General features: G+C 37.3%; 1 protein-coding gene across 1 annotated transcript in view; it reads left to right on the top strand.

The window, feature by feature from the left end:
* Window positions 1-18065: 18065 nt before the first annotated feature.
* Window positions 18066-20214, top strand: part of LOC145691534 (hydroxyproline dehydrogenase-like) — a 40218-nt gene continuing 38069 nt past the window's right edge. Inside the window, exon 1 of the mRNA XM_081766944.1 lies at window positions 18066-18308. Within this exon, the coding sequence (XP_081623070.1) occupies window positions 18117-18308 (192 nt within the window). The 5' untranslated portion in view covers window positions 18066-18116. The remainder of the gene's footprint in view (window positions 18309-20214) is intronic.

Below are 20214 nucleotides of genomic sequence, written 5' to 3' on the forward strand. Positions count from 1 at the left end.
TGGAGTTGTTGGATTAGTTTGGCCTGGTGTGGTGTTCGGTACAGAAGATGTAGTTCCTTCCGAAGGAGTAGATTGTGGTGTTTCTCTTCCGGTTGAAGAACTCGTAGGAGGTGTGGTTACTCCACCAGTAGGTGGAGGTACGGATGGAGTTCCTGCACTGGTTCCAGTTTCTGTGCTACCAGACGTGGTTCCCTCTGATGTAGTAGGTGGAGTATTTCCGGGACTGACTGTAGTACCAGAAGATGTTGGATTGGTTCCTGGAGTTGTTGGATTAGTTTGGCCTGGTGTGGTGTTCGGTACAGAAGATGTAGTTCCTTCCGAAGGAGTAGATTGTGGTGTTTCTCTTCCGGTTGAAGAACTCGTAGGAGGTGTGGTTACTCCACCAGTAGGTGGAGGTACGGATGGAGTTCCTGCACTGGTTCCAGTTTCTGTGCTACCAGACGTGGTTCCCTCTGATGTAGTAGGTGAAGTATTTCCGGGACTGACTGTAGTACCAGAAGATGTTGGATTGGTTCCTGGAGTTGTTGGATTAGTTTGGCCTGGTGTGGTGTTCGGTACAGAAGATGTAGTTCCTTCCGAAGGAGTAGATTGTGGTGTTTCTCTTCCGGTCGAAGAACTCGTAGGAGGTGTGGTTACTCCACCAGTAGGTGGAGGTACGGATGGAGTTCCTGCACTGGTTCCAGTTTCTGTGCTACCAGACGTGGTTCCCTCTGATGGAGTAGGTGGAGTATTTCCGGGACTGGCTGTAGTACCAGAAGATGTTGGATTGGTTCCTGGAGTTGTTGGATTAGTTTGGCCTGGTGTGGTGTTCGGTACAGAAGATGTAGTTCCTTCCGAAGGAGTAGATTGTGGTGTTTCTCTTCCGGTTGAAGAACTCGTAGGAGGTGTGGTTACTCCACCAGTAGGTGGAGGTACGGATGGAGTTCCTGTACTGGTTCCAGTTTCTGTGCTACCAGACGTGGTTCCCTCTGATGTAGTAGGTGGAGTATTTCCGGGACTGACTGTAGTACCAGAAGATGTTGGATTGGTTCCTGGAGTTGTTGGATTAGTTTGGCCTGGTGTGGTGTTCGGTACAGAAGATGTAGTTCCTTCCGAAGGAGTAGATTGTGGTGTTTCTCTTCCGGTTGAAGAACTCGTAGGAGGTGTGGTTACTCCACCAGTAGGTGGAGGTATCGATGGAATTCCTGGACTGGAGCCAGTGGGTGTGCTACCAGGAGTTGTTCCTTGTGAACTAGTAGGTCTTGTAGTTAGTTCAGTACTAGGTGGAGTTGTTTGAGTCAAGTTTGAAATACCGCCGTCTGTAGGTAGAGTTTCTGATGATGGTGTAGTAGTTGCTTCACTTGGAGTGGTAACTGTTGGTGGTCCAGAAGGTGTAGTCTTTGTAGTTGGCGAATTACCGGAGGTTGGACCTGTTGTTTCACCTGTGTTTGTTGTTGCTGAAACTCCTGGCGTTGTTGGTGGAGGAATTTCAGGACTATTAGTGGAACCAGGGGATGAAGTGCCAGTTCCTCCTGTTGGTATTGATGGAGTTTGAGTGGTTTCTGTAGTTCCTGATGAGGGGCCCGTGCTTTGTGTTCCATCAGTAGGGTTTGGAGTTGTTTCTCCTGGTGGTGATGTGTCGCTTGCTGTGCTTCCAGTTTCGGTCGCTGTTGTGCTTCCTGTCTGTCCCTGCGAAGGAGACGGAGTTTCTGTTACTGCTGTGGTTCTTGAAGTGGTGGTACCCTCACTGCCATTTGTTTGAGAAGTGGTTGGGGAAGGCGTGCCACTTGATGGAATTGTTGTAGGAACTGCTGTTGTAGTTCCTCGACAAATGGGGATGAGGTCGTCCCATTCAGGTGGGCAATTATTAGTAATATTTTGACAAGTTTCATCCCCTGGATAAACCTCTCTACGCTGGATATCTTTACGTATCAAAGGAAGCGATTCCGAACATGTTTCCCTTTTTTCATTCCCTTTCGTCGTTTCCTTGCAAATTTTGTAAACGCCTCTTTCGAACCTGATGTATGCTCCATTTTCTCTTGACTGCAAATAGAAAGCCAGGGGCGTGTCGTTAAGAACTGTGTTCTATATAAAATAATGTGTTTATAAAGAATTTATTTGTTAGCTATAGTGAAATATTTTCGTGATATTCTTTACAGACTTTTTATGGACACATTACTATTTAGGTGATGTGAAAGAGGTTTTATTGTATGTTATCGTGTCCAAGAAAGAAAGGGAAAGAACGGAGCAGTGGGCGAATTATTTGAAATTATGATGTTGTGTTAGGCATTTAGTGTTCCTGCGATTACCTAAGGAAACTCTAGTATTAAAGGTTTATTTGAGTTGTTCGTTTATAGTTTAGTGTTCCTTGTCAGCATTGAGCCCTTGAAAAAACTGAACCTCAAGTTTAACACATGGTTTGGTTCACTGTATTTTCAATGGGGTTTGAAGCTTGGTCTCTCACTACAAAGCCTATACCATTAGCCACAAAAATGTCTCTTTGTAAGTGAGAAGAGGCTGTTCCTGAACGGATAATAAATAAATCCGCGTTCTAAATGGTTAGGGCTAGGGCTAGTTGGATTTTCGGTGCATAGCTACAAGGCAGTTGTGATTTTTTTTTTTTTTAAAGTTTATTTTGTATCATGTAGCGAGATGCTCAGAAGCAACGTTAAATTCCAAAGGAAAGGAAAGAGAGGGGCTATCTGGTTGTAATGATGTGAAGAAACTTTAGGGGAGATAACTGAAATTCTGCTCAAATATAGAAGAAACTATGTAGATTTTATATTCCAAAAGAAAGTTGGCCTAAACTGCATGAAACATAGTTAAAAAAAATCACGAAACATGAACATTAAAGTCAATTGAAAATGAATGGAAAACTGAAGTCTTCCACATATGTCAGAAACTATAATAAGGAGATGGATAATTGAAAGCTTATTGCAAAGACATAATGAAGAGCTTAGAAACGATGGATAGCATGTAACGTAAATATGGATAAAACATTGTCAAAAGTCAAGTTGTTTGAGTAAAATCAATAATAAGGATAAAGTATATGTATCTTCTGCGAATTACCCAGGGCGCCCCACGCGGAGGTTACGTGCTTGAAATATCTCACATCTGGATTTGGAATCTCCAGACTTGATTTAACATGCAACGTGACTTTTGACCTGATCATGTGAAACAATCTGGTCCTGATGACAAACCGGCTAAGCCCTTTATCAGAATAGAATCGATAGCTCTATGATAGAGAATAATAATTATTATTTGAACTATTAACATTCCATCTTTAAAGGTTGAATTGTATTTTTAAAATGACTAACAGAGAAACTCAGCGATATGTTCAATTGAGTTTGTATTATTTAAAGAAAAAAAAAAACTTTCATAAAATTTAAGTGTTATGTATTTTAACGGAAAATTTTGCTACATATGAGAGAAAAGATCTGTTCACTTGCCTTGAAAAGCTCGTAGGATTATCTGTTCAATATAATTAATCTTGTGGGGTCAGTGGGGTCTCTTGAGGGAACCCACAGTCAGCAAAAAATAAAATGTTATCACTACAACAAACTAAGGAGTCACTTACCTAATGCATTCAAAAGTTAGTGTATTAAGTAAGTTTTGTCCTAGCTTGTAGCGATAAGATGTCAATGTTTACTGATTGTGACTCCTTTCAAGAGCCGCCAATGATTCCTCGTGTCTTTACAACCCACGACGCAGGTGGATGACAAAGCAGTTTTCAATTGGACAATATGTGGTCAGAACACTGGCTACAATCATCATGAGTTGTGACTTTCAAGAATGGAGTTCGTGTACCGGCCAATTGCAGTATGAAGCTAGGTCAATCTAGCAACTCTGTGCTCTTTTGCCGTACTTTGAACGAGGAACTACATGCACTGAAGAGCAACTGTTGATAATACGGAATCTTAGTTTTATGCCCTTTAAGATAAGGGAGGCGAATTATTAAGGTAACTGAATAAATGATGGAAGACTTGGGGGAATGTTAATGTGGAAGGAAACGGTAGTACCACCCGGAAACCCATGGACACGATGTTTGTTTATAATGTGGCTATTGGTGGTTGTTGATATTGTTTATTTGCACACTAAGTGATGCATTTTGGGAAACTGAGATCATTCATTTTACGTTTTAAGTTTACATAAGTTCTCAAATTAATTTTCGTATGAATTTGATTTTTTAAAAAACAAATAAGTTTATTCTGGGAGAATGTTTACCCTGGTGATATTATAGATTTTGCAATAACATACATCATTTTTTTTTTTCACTATGGTATAATTTTATCAACTTTTAAAATTCTTAAAACTGTTTTAAAATTAAACAAGTTATGGAAAATAAAAATACAATTTTACCCATTAAATTAAACTTTTATATTAAACTGAGGGATTTATTAATACATAATTAAATATGGAAGTCATAATAATGTTCCATTGCATTAAAATATTTTTTTTTGTAATTAATGTAAGGTACACTTAACATTATAACATAAGTAACCATAAAAATTTATACTTAAGTAAATGTACTTATACTTGCTAATTAATAATATGCTTATACATTGTATATTGTAATTTGATAATAACTTAATACTCACTGTGATGTAGTCTAAGATTCTAAATTAACCTAATCTATCTTTGCAATCTATTTATGCTAAAACTCTTGAAATGAAATGAAACCTTTCAGTTTAACGCAGGGGCGGATCCAGGGTGGGGCGATATAGGCAATCGCCCTCTCCCCAGAACAGGAAACTTTCTTGTTTTATATATATAAATAAAATCCATCCCACAATTTGGAACCCTTAAAAGTAGCATTATGACAACCCACCGCCCCCGGCCCCCAGAAGTCGGTCCTGGATCCGCCCCTGGTTTAACGTCCAATGTTTATGTCCTTTAGGCTAAGGAAGACGGATAATTAAGGCAAGTGAATGATGATGGGATGAGAATATGCAAGGAAACGGTAATACCCCAACAAAACCCACTAATGCTAAGACACTTAAAAGACAAGAAATACTTCGGAGAAAATTACATCAGAAGATATTTCATTTTTAACATGAAGCTTAAATTTTTCATCTTCCAAACTACGCTATAAATATACTCTACAAAAAGGATCACGCCTTGAAATTTCCATATCGTTCAGTAGATGTTAACCTTTTGAGTACCAGTGACATCCATCTGGATGTAATGAAAACGTATCCTTTATTAAGGGTCGTATTCATCCTGGAGATGATGAAATTTGTTAGTGGATGCGAGGCAAGACTTAGTTCTACTATTTCTCCTTAGGTGGCAGCACCTTAATGACAGAAAAGGCAAAAAAAATGTTTTGTCTCAGTAGATGGTTGGCCTAAGGGAGCATTCAATTACAACACATATGTTTGTTTTGACAATAAACAATTAGCAACTTCGAGGTCTATTTGGAGATTGGAAAAGAAAAAACTTCGTCTTTGATTCTCCAGTCAGTATTGCCAACCTAAAGGAGTATAAAATCTCTACAGAACATCAGAATTTCCCTTTTTCAGTCCAAATGTTTCACAGTGTAAATAATTGTTTTTATCAGTAATGCGAATGCTCTTCTCACGCGCACACAATAACTATGCCCTATACAACGATCCAGACAGTCTTTTAACAGTACGTGAAACCGGTATTACAGCACGCACACAGGAAAATAAGGGGTTAACCGCTGGAGCATGTCTGGTGCCATCTAGTGGTGCATAGTCACCATAAAAGTCACTGTTATCAGTAAAGATATCTACGAATAGACTCCTTTAACGAACTCTGGCAAGATAATCGGTCTGCTAATTTAAAAAAAATAGAATTTAAAAAAATTCGCTTTCGTTCAAGAGTTATCGTGGAGTAACGGACGGACGTACTAAAATTACAACATTCTAATAAACAATGGAACTCTTATAGAAAGGCCATGTACGTCGGTCGACAGGTATTATAGCCAAAACGGTAAGAGAGTGAAAATGATTTCTAATGTGCTTCAGCTTCTTATGACTCCATTCTTGTGGCTCTACCCCAACCGGAAGTCAGGGATGCACTCGAAGCGAGACAAGACAGAATTGTGCCTCAAATCTTCTACCACATCCTTATCGGAAGTGGTAGACATCGAACATATCCACTATCAAAGTTCGTTGTCATAAAGAAAACTTTTATTCTTCCGGAAGTGGGTTAAATACACTGTGACTTCCGATTTCAGTATTTAGTTAGTGTCCCAAGTTTAGTATCAGTGTCGGCTCTAATTCTAATATTGTAACCGGAAGTAGAAGATATCGACCATTTCCTGCTTCAATTTTAATAGCCATAGATCAAGAACGATAACAGGAAGAGAGAGAAGATTTTTATGTGGATTCAGCGTTCCAGGAACAGTTGCCATTTCCAGCTTCCTTCTCTGTACTAAAACCGGAAATAGTAAGATTTACTACAACACCGGTTGCAATATTGAACCGCAAAGAGCAAAAAACAGTCATAGACACCGAAAATGTTTTCTTATGTGAATTTAATTTCTCAGGAATAGATTAAAAATCTCATTGAAACCGGAAGTTCTTAAAAAATATGTCTTTTCCGATTTAATGATGGAATTTGGTGAAAATAGTAGGAAAAGGGATATATAGAATGTTTCAAAACAAAACCGATAACGTTTGGGAGGTGATTCTTGACACCAAGATAAGAAAACAAATATAGACCAACGCGGGTGCACAAATGCTTCCTTTCAGAGTTACAGGCTGCTAAAAACATAATAAAATGAACTTTAAAGGACCATAGCTCCAAAACTATCGAATTTACTGTTGTCGGGTCAAGACTTCACTCAGGAACTAGAATGTCCCCTATCCAACTATCCAAGTTTCAGAATCCTAAGGTACTTCCGCAACAATTGTTATGTAGGTAATTGCTGAGTACTTCAAATTATATGCCCGTAGCCAAACTCCCTCTATAAAAATTGTTGCGTGAGTATCCGAGGATTCTGAAACATGTATTTTTGGCTAGCGCATATTAGTTCCTAAATTAAGTCTTGACCCGACTACGGTAGGTCCCATAGTCTTGGAGCTATGGACCTTTAAAGTTGTTTTTCATTTTTATGTTTTTGGCAGCCTATAACTCCCAAAGGAAGTATTTGTGCACCCAGGTTGATCTATACTTTTTGTCTCTTCTTGGTGTCAGAAATCACCTCTCAAACGTTATCAGCGTTGTTTTGAAACACCCTGTAGATTCATCGTTTAAAGAATACATTCAATCGTCATCCTATTCTTCTATTAAATTCAGAACTGATAAATCTATATCTTCCAGTTCGGGTAAGTAATCCCTACCATGCCTACTAGATCATTAAACAATATAGTTAGATTATTTAATATTTTGAAAGTTTCCAAATTTTCCATGTGAAACGATACTCACTTGTTATTATCAATAAAAATGGTTTCTCTTCATGTTAAAGCTTAACTTTTCTTTTCTGTATTTCGTTCCGAAGCATTACTATCGCTTAACACGTTGCACTAAAACAAGAATATATTCCATAATGTCGACTCCAATACTCTTGGATTATATAGCCTGTATATCTCTCGCATATTATGAAACTTTATAAAAATGAGAAAATTGAAGAACTTTATCTTCACAGTTATATACAAACATTATCGTGACATTTAATTAGTGTGATTACGGAAATTATCCGATTCTGAGAAATGGACTTAGGACATCTACTAATACCTACCCTAATCCACTCAGTTAGTTCTTTTAACCCTACCTTCGACATTCATACATGAGTGCTAGTAAATGATTATTTTAACTTTGTCGTTATTTATCAGTTTATATGCTTAACTTGCTTAGTTAAGAAAAATAGAGAGGAAATTGAAAAATATCTTACACTTCTGCGCTTGTACAGAGCCTCAGTACAAATCACTTGGACCAACCAGAAAGCTAACAACAGTTGGAGGCCTCGCAGGCCTCTGAATGGAACCTTCATGACTCTGCTTCCTTAGCCCTCCACGTTTCCAGAGGACCTGGATGACAGAACGACAAACTACCGATGTTTATATATTGGTTGAGCATTACTGTGCAAGAACAGCAACATCTGTGAGATTGTGAAGAATTAGATAAAGAAAACAAAAGAAACACGCTAAAGTCAAAGATTATGAGTTGCGTTTTGACGTTCCATTCATCTTTTTTTCTTTTTACAAAATCAGATGTCAACAGTGCATCAACGGGTGTCACGCAATATGCAAATGTCACGAAAAATATTATGCCAGATCTGAATTATTGTTAATATTTGACGTCGATATATGTTGTGTGTGCCATTTGCATTGTACAATTATGTGATCATATTAAAAGCAATAACTTGCCTTCGTTAGTAAGAAATGATACAGGAAAAAATATATTTCTTTCTTTAAAAAAAAAAATCATGATAACGTAATAATTGTAACAGACAATATCAAAAGATGACTTTTAGCTGTTCAATGTCACGACATACTTTGGATTGGGCTGGAATGCGTTGGTATCTCGATAATTTCAGAATTATGAGACTTGCAAACTTGTGCTATGCATAAGGATCTACGTCCGTCTGTCCATCTGTTTGTCGACAGGTATCAAAACGGAAACATTAAGAGATAAGATAAAGCGGCATTTTGGATTTGATTAAACGTCCGAGATCATTCGTGGCTAACTGGTTAGTGTACGTGCCTTTGGCGTGGGAAATCTGACTTCGATTCCCGGAGGGAGCTCATGTGTAGGGATGGTATCGAGGCGAGACGAGACGAGACTTTGTACAGCCTCGGTCTTGTCTCGATTGATAAGTAGCGGTCTCGATCTCGTCTCGGGCAATAGATGCTTGTCTCGATATCGGTCTCGTCTCGAAAGTCTCGAAATAAATAGTGTGAAATTAAAATTGTGAAAATATTATTATCGTACAGTCTGTCTTTTCTGCTTCTTATTTTCCCCTTCATTCTGGACTTAGAATTATGATGTAATGTACACTCATGTCAAAAGTTATTGTCGCATTTCTATAAATATGTTGTTGCAGGAATATAATTTGATAACGAATTCGCCCGGTATTTCTTATAATGTTAGTATGTGTGTAATCAGCAAAGACACGTATGTGGAAAATTTCATGTCAAAAGAGCAGTAAATAAGAACAATAAAACGAAAATAAAACTTTCTTGTCTATTTAAAATTTTGTTTTAGTCATTCTAATTTTCGTATTTATAATTCTTTTCCTACGAAATTTACCACAAATAGCTATACATTTCCCGATTATACACATTGTATCAGTATTAAAAAGTGTCCTGCAAAATCATTATCAAATTATATTCTTACAACAAGACAGTTGGAGATATGCGACAATCATTTTGGACATGAATGTATCTCTTCATAGCTAATTGGCTAGTTCTAATGCTTTTCATGCATGTGTTCCAGGTTCAATCATCAGTGGGTATATCATACCTGGGATAAAGCCCTAATAGTAACAAATATTTCACTTTCAGCAATAGACTTTGTCTCATAAAGCCTCAGTACTGTTTATGCAATTAAATTCTGTTAAATTAACTCCAGTACTATACAGTAGTTTATTTCCTTCCTTTGAATCAGAATTGTTCAATACCTCCTAAAGGATAAAAAACACATAGCAGCACGAATATATTTAATTGTACCGAAATTGAAATATTACAATTTCTCATTTATTATCCAATACATTCTACTTTCAGTCATTTTAAAAACAATTATTACAATCATTTCAAATTATTACTACAATATATTTTGTTTCAAATGATCAAATGCTTTATTAGCGTTTCACATTTTAGTGTTTAATTGACACTTTAAAACAGGAACTTCCTGAACCTTGTGGTGGAAGCTACTGCACTCATATTTGCTATCTGTGATCTCGGGTTGGATCATCAAACAAGTTACATTCAAAGTCCCATGTTTCGTATAGTTCGCGTCTCAATTTAAGTGCATTCTGTTTCTTATACAAGTTCATAAGGTCGTAATATATTACATGAGCATATATACAGTGCCGTAACATAGATGAAAGCTTATTCATGAGCTCTCAGCGATGCATGAGATCTTTATGGGATAAAACTAATCGTGCGTTAATTACATTGAAATTTTATATTGATTGAAAATTATTTGCGAAACATGGACATACATATTTTATAAGTCTATAGGTAATTCGAGCTATCTGTATCTATTTTCTCTCTCTCGCCAAAACAAGTGATTCTTAACTTTCTAGTTTTCTTTTGTATTACTTTTCCTAGTTTTGCTGCAACATGAAGGATCAAAAAGATTTTTTCTCTGTATGACTTTCGTTAAATTTTGGATCCATTTTTTTACCCTTTATATGTATCCATTAAATTTTGGATACACATATATGAACTTTAGAGGTAGACTATGATAAGTCACTTTTTGTTCGAAATTGAGTTAAGAATACTTTGTTAATAGACTATGTTCTTTCTAGTTGTGTAATAATGTAAGTCTAAAAGCATCCTATTTGTAACTACTTAGTATAGTTTGAAAAACGATACTATAGGTCTTACTGAAGGAACCGGTTTTTCGCTTCTCCTGTAAAATTACCAAATTATAACGTGGTTTAATTTACCTCTGAGGTCCAGCTATAATAAAATCATAATCAACCATTATCAATCCACTGCTGGATGAAGGTTTTTCCAAATCTTATCAACAACTATCTATCTTGAGTAATTCTTTTACAGGTTGCTCCCCAATTGTTCTTGATTTTATCACATCTTTTTGTATAAGGACGTTTTTAAGGCTGTTTTTATCTCGTGGTATCCAGTTTAGAATTGTTTTCAGCCGTCGATCATAATTTCTTGTAATATGTCCAGCACATTTTCCAGCCCATGTTAAAAATTATTTCATTAGTATCACTCATTAGTTGCCTAATAATTCATTTATATATAATTTGGCTACAAATAGTTCAAATCCGCTACTTTTGGAGCACAGACACGCTAGTTTTTTATCTTCGAATCTGACAACACTGACTCAATGATTTAAATCAACACGATGTGAGGGCCTCCATTTGGTCTAGCGGCTAGCACGCTTGACTTCGGTTCGCGTGGTCCCGAATTTGATTTCCGGTGGGGTACAGTTGAACGACCGAAGTGGTTAGGATTCCACTATAATCAGTAGCTAGCTCCACGTCTCCTTTAGCCGCCCTAGCATAATCGTGGGGCGTTAAACTAAAATAAACCAAACCGAAAATCAACGCTATGTGTATTACTAACTGTAAGTCCTTGAATAATTGCATATAACTATATGGTATAGATCGAGTTTTAGGTTGTTGGTGGTCAAACTAAAACGAGTGAAATGTAATTAGGGTGTAATTAGAACTTCTAATTAAGCACGGCTTTGCGTACACCAGGCCTAAGGCTTAGGGAAACAACTATCGTTACTGAAAACTTATCAGTTACATTTAATTTCAGTTACAACTTGCATTTACATGTATTGCTGGAACAAAAGCTTTGACATTAACATTATAAGTAGCATAAAGACTATGAAAAATGTCAGCTTTGAAAACATATTTGAAACAGAACAAATTACGAGTAATTTTACAATATTTTGCAGTTTAACTACGTTGTTTGTCCTATGTTTAGCATATTTAGCAATTCATTAAGTTGGCAACACTACTTAAAATAATGGAACTGCGACTTGTAATTAAAACCACCAAAAACTATTGTTGTAATATTATAGAAGCAAACGAAAGCAACAATCATCATATAAATTTAACACAAATACGTTATTTTAAGCAGTATAACAATCACTACCCATGTGTTTGTTATCTCTGAACCGGTTTAAAATAATAATTGCTGTAAATGACATTACGATCATTTAAGTCTTCTGGGAGCATCTACACGAGACGTGATATGTCAGCACGTTTTCGAAGTAAAGTCTTTAGAAAAATTTAGATTTTCTATTTCCTGTAACTTTGTTCCTTCAGTCATTCGAAATATATTATACCATGATCATAGTATTTGACGCTAATATACAATTGATGCGCATTGCACCGTCCATGACATTTGAGTTGATGTTAGTGATACTGTATTGTCCTTTGTTACACTGAATAATGTATGTGGTATTGTGGCTTTATTTAATATCTAAATTTTAAAAAAGGTAATATCTTACGTAGTGCAATTTGGGAAAATATAACTTTATGTTGAGTTGGCAACACTGCTTGTTTATCTAGTGGTATTGCGAAGTATCTAGAAGAATTTTCCCTTCAATATTTCACACAACATTGTACAAAATAATATTGGCTCAGTATATATATACACCTTTTATTTAAACGGTATCGCACCGCAGTTTCAGACAAACTCCGATGCAAACGAGAAATTGTATCGCAGAATGCGATGCATCTATAATCGTAGTTCGTTACATAAGTAAACTATTTTTGCAATAGAAAACAATCTCTTATTGTCTTTCTTTCATGACAGAACGGATTTCTTTTCGATCTTACATACAGTAAAGCTCAGTGATGCATCCCTGAAGGAAACCCGACATTTCCTTTAGTGGCTGTTATGTTCTCAAGAATACAATCTACTATGGACTTCAGTACAAATTTCGCGGTGGCTCAGTGGTAAAGCGTTCACCTCCGGTGCTTGGGGTCCCTAGTTCGATTCCAGCTCGTGCCGTGTGGATTTTGTGATGGACAAACACCGTACTCGTGGGTTTTCTCGGGGTTCTCCCGTTTCCTTCCACTTTCTTCATTTCACTCATCATCACCCTCTCCTTTAGCCTCACCGGCATAAGCGTGGGACATAAAACTTAAAGATTCCATTTCATTTCAATACACATTACTAGAAATTGAGTCGTTGACGACGGAAACAGTTTATTATTATTATTATTATTATTATTATTATTATTATTATTATTATTATTATTATTATTATTATTATTATTATTGGTATGCGTGTCCTAAGGAGGAGAGAAGGCTAAAGTATTTTCCATAATTCTGTTATCCCCGTGTGAAGATCTGGCATTTTAGCTGGTCTACTGTATAAAAATGATCGTTATACACACTTTTTTCTTTTCTAGACCCTGATGGGATTTGTCGGTTCATCTGACTCCCTACACGTAACTTTTACATAAATACTAATCTTCCATTTGCATGTTTTATAATTTTTTGCTTCGTTTCCAATTCCGTAATCTAATATAAATAAAATAAATGTTTGTGTGTTTGTGTATCTATCTGTCTGTGTGCGGCTTGGGGACCAGACGAATGGACCGAGAGTTACCAAATTTTGGTCAGGGGTACCTTGGCCCAGGCTCCAGATCAAGACGAAGCCCTTTTTTTTATTTCGAACCGGGGGTCTCAAGGGGGCGTTTACCGGAACCGCCTTGGGAACCAGACAAATTGACCGAGAGTTACCAAATTTTAGTCACGAATACCTTGGTCCAGGCTCCAGACCAGAGTTAAACGTTTTCCTCAAAATTCGAACCAGGGGGGTCTCAGGGGGACGTTTACCGGGACATGTAAAAGTAGTAGAAAATGACCTATATTACTGTCGAATTCATAGTTTTCACGGTCGCTGAAATCAATGGTAAAACTCCGATCGCATTAACTTCCAAATTCACGCCATTCGGCTCCGGGCTGGGGGTCACCTGGGGTGGGGTGGTGAGATACCGAGACACAGTGGCGTATTTAAGGGGGGCTTCCGGGCTTAAGCCCCCCGAAATCTTACTTACTATAGTAAAGTATATGAAATATATTGCAGAATTTTCACATTTTCAGGCAAAGCTCCCCCCTCCCCGAAAGTTAGCAAAGCCCTCCCCGAAACAAAATCGTAAATACGCTACTGCGAGACATCTAAAAGTAATCCAAAATGACCGATATTAGTATCAAATCCATAGTTTTCGCGGTCGCTGAGATCAATGTTGATACTCCCACAGGCGTTGACTTTCAAATGCAGCACCCGTGCGAAGCATGGGTATATTCAAGTAGTAAATAAATAAATTTTTCAGTTTAACGTACTACGCTCATGCCCTTTAGGCTAACGGAGACAGATGATTAAGGCAAGTGAATGTTGGTAGAATGAGAATGAGGGAGGAAACGGGAGTACCCCTTCACGGATACAATGTCCACTACAAACTCACTTGGCTGGGGATAATCAAATCAGGGTTCCCATACACCAGAGGTAAATGCTCTACCACTGAGCAAATAAATAAATAAATAAATAAATAAATAACAATAAAAAATAAAATTGAAAAGTTGCAATTTGTTTTGGGGAGTATAAATCTACTACAATTTCCGATTTCAATATTGGTCTATCTGGTATCATCTCTCTTAAAACTCAATTCTAAATCAGCCTCTTCCGGTTTTTAACGATGATAGCTTTAGATTAAAAACGGCAGTGAGCAGTGAGCAGATAAGCAGTGAGAAAACTGTTTTCTGCAATCAATCAATTAAAAGTTCCAAGAATATTATATATCTCCACTCTAATCTCTCTACTAAAACCGGAAGTTGTAGCAGATTTCTACCGTTTCCGGTTTCAATATTAATGTAGAACACTTTATCATCATAGGTATTGTTGACAAATCACTTGCCGCAACTGAGAAACTTCCGTGCTGCTCTGTTTTCCACTAACCTCTTCGTCTTCATGTACGAATTTTCTGTTTTGATATTGTCCATTAATTGTAGTCTCCTTTGCCCCCTCCCTGTCTTTCCTGCTACCGTAACATCTAGAACAGTGGTCGCCAAACCGTTGATTGCGAGCTACTAGTAGCTTGCGGGGACATTTTCGGTAGATCGTGTTAACGCTCCGGTTGGTAATTTTTTAACCGTAAGCTTATAGGCAACAAACAAATGTAAGATTTTTTTTTTAAAAAAAGTTGATAGTTCTTTCAGTTTGTAGCTCAGAAGCTCCATAAGTTTGGCGACCACTGCTTTAGCACGTTCCTCATAATGCAGTTCTTTCTTAGCCAATGTCCCAACCAGTTTCTCTTCCTCTTCTTAATAATATCTAAAATTGTTCTTTTCTCCCCCACCATTTCTAATACTCTGTAGAACGTCCCTCATGATACAGTTCCTTCTTAGCCAATGTCCCAACCAGTTTCTCTTCCTCTTCTTAATAATATCTAAAATTGTTCTTTTCTCCCCCACCATTTCTAATACTCTGTAGAAGTCCCTCATGATACAGTTCCTTCTTAGCCAATGTCCCAATCATTTTCTCTTCCTCTTCTTAATAATATCTAAAATTGTTCTTTTCTCCCCCACCATTTCTAATACTCTGTAGAACGTCCCTCATGATACAGTTCCTTCTTAGCCAATGTCCCAACCAGTTTCTCTTCCTCTTCTTAATAATATCTAAAATTGTTCTTTTCTCCCCCACCATTTCTAATACTCTGTAGAACGTCCCTCATGATACAGTTCCTTCTTAGCCAATGTCCCAACCAGTTTCTCTTCCTCTTCTTAATAATATCTAAAATTGTTCTTTTCTCCCCCACCATTTCTAATACTCTGTAGAAGTCCCTCATGATACAGTTCCTTCTTAGCCAATGTCCCAATCATTTTCTCTTCCTCTTCTTAATAATATCTAAAATTGTTCTTTTCTCCCCCACCATTTCTAATACTCTGTAGAACGTCCCTCATGATACAGTTCCTTCTTAGCCAATGTCCCAATCATTTTCTCTTCCTCTTCTTAATAATATCTAAAATTGTTCTTTTCTCCCCCACCATTTCTAATACTCTGTAGAAGTCCCTCATGATACAGTTCCTTCTTAGCCAATGTCCCAATCATTTTCTCTTCCTCTTCTTAATAATATCTAAAATTGTTCTTTTCTCCCCCACCATTTCTAATACTCTGTAGAACGTCCCTCATGATACAGTTCCTTCTTAGCCAATGTCCCAATCATTTTCTCTTCCTCTTCTTAATAATATCTAAAATTGTTCTTTTCTCCCCCACCATTTCTAATACTCTGTAGAAGTCCCTCATGATACAGTTCCTTCTTAGCCAATGTCCCAATCATTTTCTCTTCCTCTTCTTAATAATATCTAAAATTGTTCTTTTCTCCCCCACCATTTCTAATACTCTGTAGAACGTCCCTCATGATACAGTTCCTTCTTAGCCAATGTCCCAACCAGTTTCTCTTCCTCTTCTTAATAATATCTAAAATTGTTCTTTTCTCCCCCACCATTTCTAATACTCTGTAGAAGTCCCTCATGATACAGTTCCTTCTTAGCCAATGTCCCAATCATTTTCTCTTCCTCTTCTTAATAATATCTAAAATTGTTCTTTTCTCCTCCACCATTTCTAATACTCTGTAGAACGTCCCTCATGATACAGTTCCTTCTTAGCCAATGTCCCAACCAGTTTCTCTTCCTCTTCTTAATAATATCTAAAATTGTTCTTTTCTCCCCCACCATTTCTAATACTCTGTAGAACGTCCCTCATGATACAGTTCCTTCTTAGCCAATGTCCCAACCAGTTTCTCTTCCTCTTCTTAATAATATCTAAAATTGTTCTTTTCTCCCCCACCATTTCTAATACTCTGTAGAACGTCCCTCATGATACAGTTCCTTCTTAGCCAATGTCCCAACCAGTTTCTCTTCCTCTTCTTAATAATATCTAAAATTGTTCTTTTCTCCTCCACCATTTCTAATACTCTGTAGAACGTCCCTCATGATACAGTTCCTTCTTAGCCAATGTTCCAACCAGTTTCTCTTCCTCTTCTTAATAATATCAAAAATTGTTCTTTTCTCCTCCACCATTTCTAATACTCTGTAGAACGTCCCTCATGATACAGTTCCTTCTTAGCCAATGTCCCAACCAGTTTCTCTTCCTCTTCTTAATAATATCTAAAATTGTTCTTTTCTCCTCCACCATTTCTAATACTCTGTAGAACGTCCCTCATGATACAGTTCCTTCTTAGCCAATGTCCCAACCAGTTTCTCTTCCTCTTCTTAATAATATCTAAAATTGTTCTTTTCTCCCCCACCATTTCTAATACTCTGTAGAACGTCCCTCATGATACAGTTCCTTCTTAGCCAATGTCCCAACCAGTTTCTCTTCCTCTTCTTAATAATATCTAAAATTGTTCTTTTCTCCTCCACCATTTCTAATACTCTGTAGAACGTCCCTCATGATACAGTTCCTTCTTAGCCAATGTCCCAACCAGTTTCTCTTCCTCTTCTTAATAATATCTAAAATTGTTCTTTTCTCCCCCACCATTTCTAATACTCTGTAGAACGTCCCTCATGATACAGTTCCTTCTTAGCCAATGTCCCAACCAGTTTCTTTTCCTCTTCTTAATAATATCTAAAATTGTTCTTTTCTCCTCCACCATTTCTAATACTCTGTAGAACGTCCCTCATGATACAGTTCCTTCTTAGCCAATGTCCCAACCAGTTTCTTTTCCTCTTCTTAATAATATGTAAAATTGTTCTTTTGTCCCCCACCATTTCTAACACCCTCTCATTTGTTTTCTGCTCGACCCAGTTAATTCGTTCCATTCTTCTCCACACCCACATTTCGAAAGCTGCTAGTTAATTCTTCGCAGTGGCTCAGTGGTAGAGCGTTCACCTCCGGTGCTTGGGGTCCCTGCTTCGATCCCAGCTCGCGCCGTGTGTTTTTGTGGTAAACAAACACCGTGTGCGTGGGTTTTCTCGGGGTTCTCCCGTTTCCTCCCACATTCTTCATTCCACCATTTTATTCATTTCTCATAATCACCGTCTCCTTTAGCCTAACCGGCATAACCGTGGGACGTAAAACTAAAGATTTCATTTTCTTCTCCAAACCCACATTTCGAAAGCTTCCAGCCGTGTTTTAATCATTTTTACCTAACGCTCATATTTCTGCCCTATACAGTACAATACTCCACACGAAGCATTTTATCAGTCTTTTTCTCAGCTCTCCATTCAAATAGACAATGAAACAGTTCTACAAATACACTTTTCTTCTTCGTGAAGGCTTCTTTCGCTATTCCTAATCTTGCTTTTATTTCACGTTCACAGCTATATAAACCAAACTCCTTCACTTGTTCACGTGACACCGTTGCTTGTTTTAATCAAGCAATGCGCGCAAAAGAGTTCTGAGCACAATTCGACCAGTGGCGCCTCTATTGTTCATTTAGTTTAAGTAAGTCCTCTACATTGCTTCTGAATTTAGCTCTTGAGTTTGGCAAAAACAATCGAATTCACGTTGAAAATGTCAGGAAGAACGGTCCTCGCGAGGAAATTGTATCAATCGTTGGCTCGTAAACAACACACTGCTCCGCCACAACTCAATTTCGATGACCATACCACTGTGTTTCGACATAAAACCACGTGGGAACTTTTACGAGGGCTGATTGTGCTTAGAACTTGTGGGATCAATTACTTTGTGGATAATAGCTTGCAGGTAGGAGGACATTTGACCTACCCTTCTTTGTTCCTAATGTCCTTAGCTTGTTTCTTTTAATTGCAGCATACAATGTTAAACTAGCATCCCTTATTAGTAATAAGAATAAATACTGACTTCTTGAAACATTAATTCCTTGCAAATTATACTAGTCACTGACAGTTTTCTTAAAATCTTACTCGTGGCTAAGCGGTTAGCATACGCGCCTTTGGCATGGAAAACCGGGATTCGATTCCCGTGGAAAGCTCATGTGGTTCGGATCCCACGTTTAAATTGTAGGTTCAGGTTTCATATAACCTCACTGTTGAAAGAAACGCTTAAATCAATTCAAATAAGAAATCAACTATGATGACCCTAATGCAGTGTCTAACAACATTTTGGCCCATGCTCATAAAAGATTGCTAACCTCCGTTGTTATCAATATAACTATTAGTGTAGCTATAGCATGCTTTCTACTTATTATTATTATTATTATTATTATTATTATTATTATTATTATTATTATTATTATTATTATTATTATTATTAATGCAAAGAAGTTGTCAGTGGAACAATTTTGGTAAAATCATCCTTGATTTAGTTTCGACAACGCAAAAGTTTAATTGTAAATATTTAGCTAGTACATATTGTAGTCAGTACAAGACTTGTTCATTGGCTTTGGAAGACGCCCAAGTAAATGAAATTGGGAAGAAATCTGAGGATGTTTCTCTGTTGTTTTCCATTGTCATTTGGATCTCTGCCCGTCGTCTGACATTGAATGAGAAAACAACGAAGGCAAGGAAATTAAGTTAAAAGTGCCGCATTACTTGGTCCTTACTTTTTTCATATAAAGTATCACAGAAATCAAAGAACAGTATGTACTAACATTTCTCTAGTAATTTTCTAGTAAATAGTGAACAAGGACAGGCTAGTGGTTACCCATTTCGGATTCGAGTTCCTCTACCAGGTTAGCGTATGGGATTTTGGCGCGGGAGGCTCGGGTTCGATTCTTGGTGGGAGCTTACGTGGTTCGAATCCCACTTTAACTTCTAGCTTCTAGATGTTGAACGGGACGCTTAACTCCAAAGCAATCAATCAATAAATCGAGTCTGGGGGCTTTAATTGTCCTTGATTTTTGTGTGTTCGTGTCTTTATACTTTGTATTGTTCAGGAGACGAGACGAGACGAGACGAGACGTCAGATATCGAGAGGAGAAAGAGGTCTTCCAGAAAAAAATATACTACTTCTCGAGACGAGAGAGCACATTTATGACATGTTTTCCAGACTAGACTGCCCCAAATCTAGTTTCGTGTGGCACACTACTTCTATTAATTACAAAGTAGAATATAATAATAATAATAATAATAATAATAATAATAATAATAATAATAATAATAATAATAATAATAATAATAATAATAATAATAATAATAATGAAACAAATGCCGCGGTTAGGGAAACATTTTTTTTAAAAAAAGTATTTATAGTGTTCTTGCTTTGCAATCAATATACTGAGGAAAAAACGTTTGTGGCGTACGTAAAAAGGTAGGTTACATGCGTAAATCCTGTAGTTTTTAGACTTTAAGTACGATTATACTGGGTGTCCATAAAGTCCGTTGCCACCCTGTCTATCTTCGAATCGACTGCGAATATGACAAGACGCAAGAACACGTCCGTCCGGGGCTTGGAATTTTAAGCTATAAAATGTTCATTCCAAACACCCCTTCCATATAGGAGTACGTGGGGTCAACTTGAAAATTTCAGATGGCAAAAGGGGTCGAGTAACATATCATTGGAAAGGTCTTGACAAGAGAAATGTTTTGCCGAAACTCTCAAGTCGCTGTGTTGACTCCGCCAAAAATAGTTGGGGTTCATATTTTGTGTCCATAAAGTACGTTGCCAGTCTGTGTAACGGCGAAACGACTGC

This window comes from Thermobia domestica, chromosome 8 (genome assembly GCF_964235325.1).
Source record: "Thermobia domestica chromosome 8, izTheDome1.hap1.1, whole genome shotgun sequence".
NCBI lineage: Eukaryota > Metazoa > Arthropoda > Insecta > Zygentoma > Lepismatidae > Thermobia > Thermobia domestica.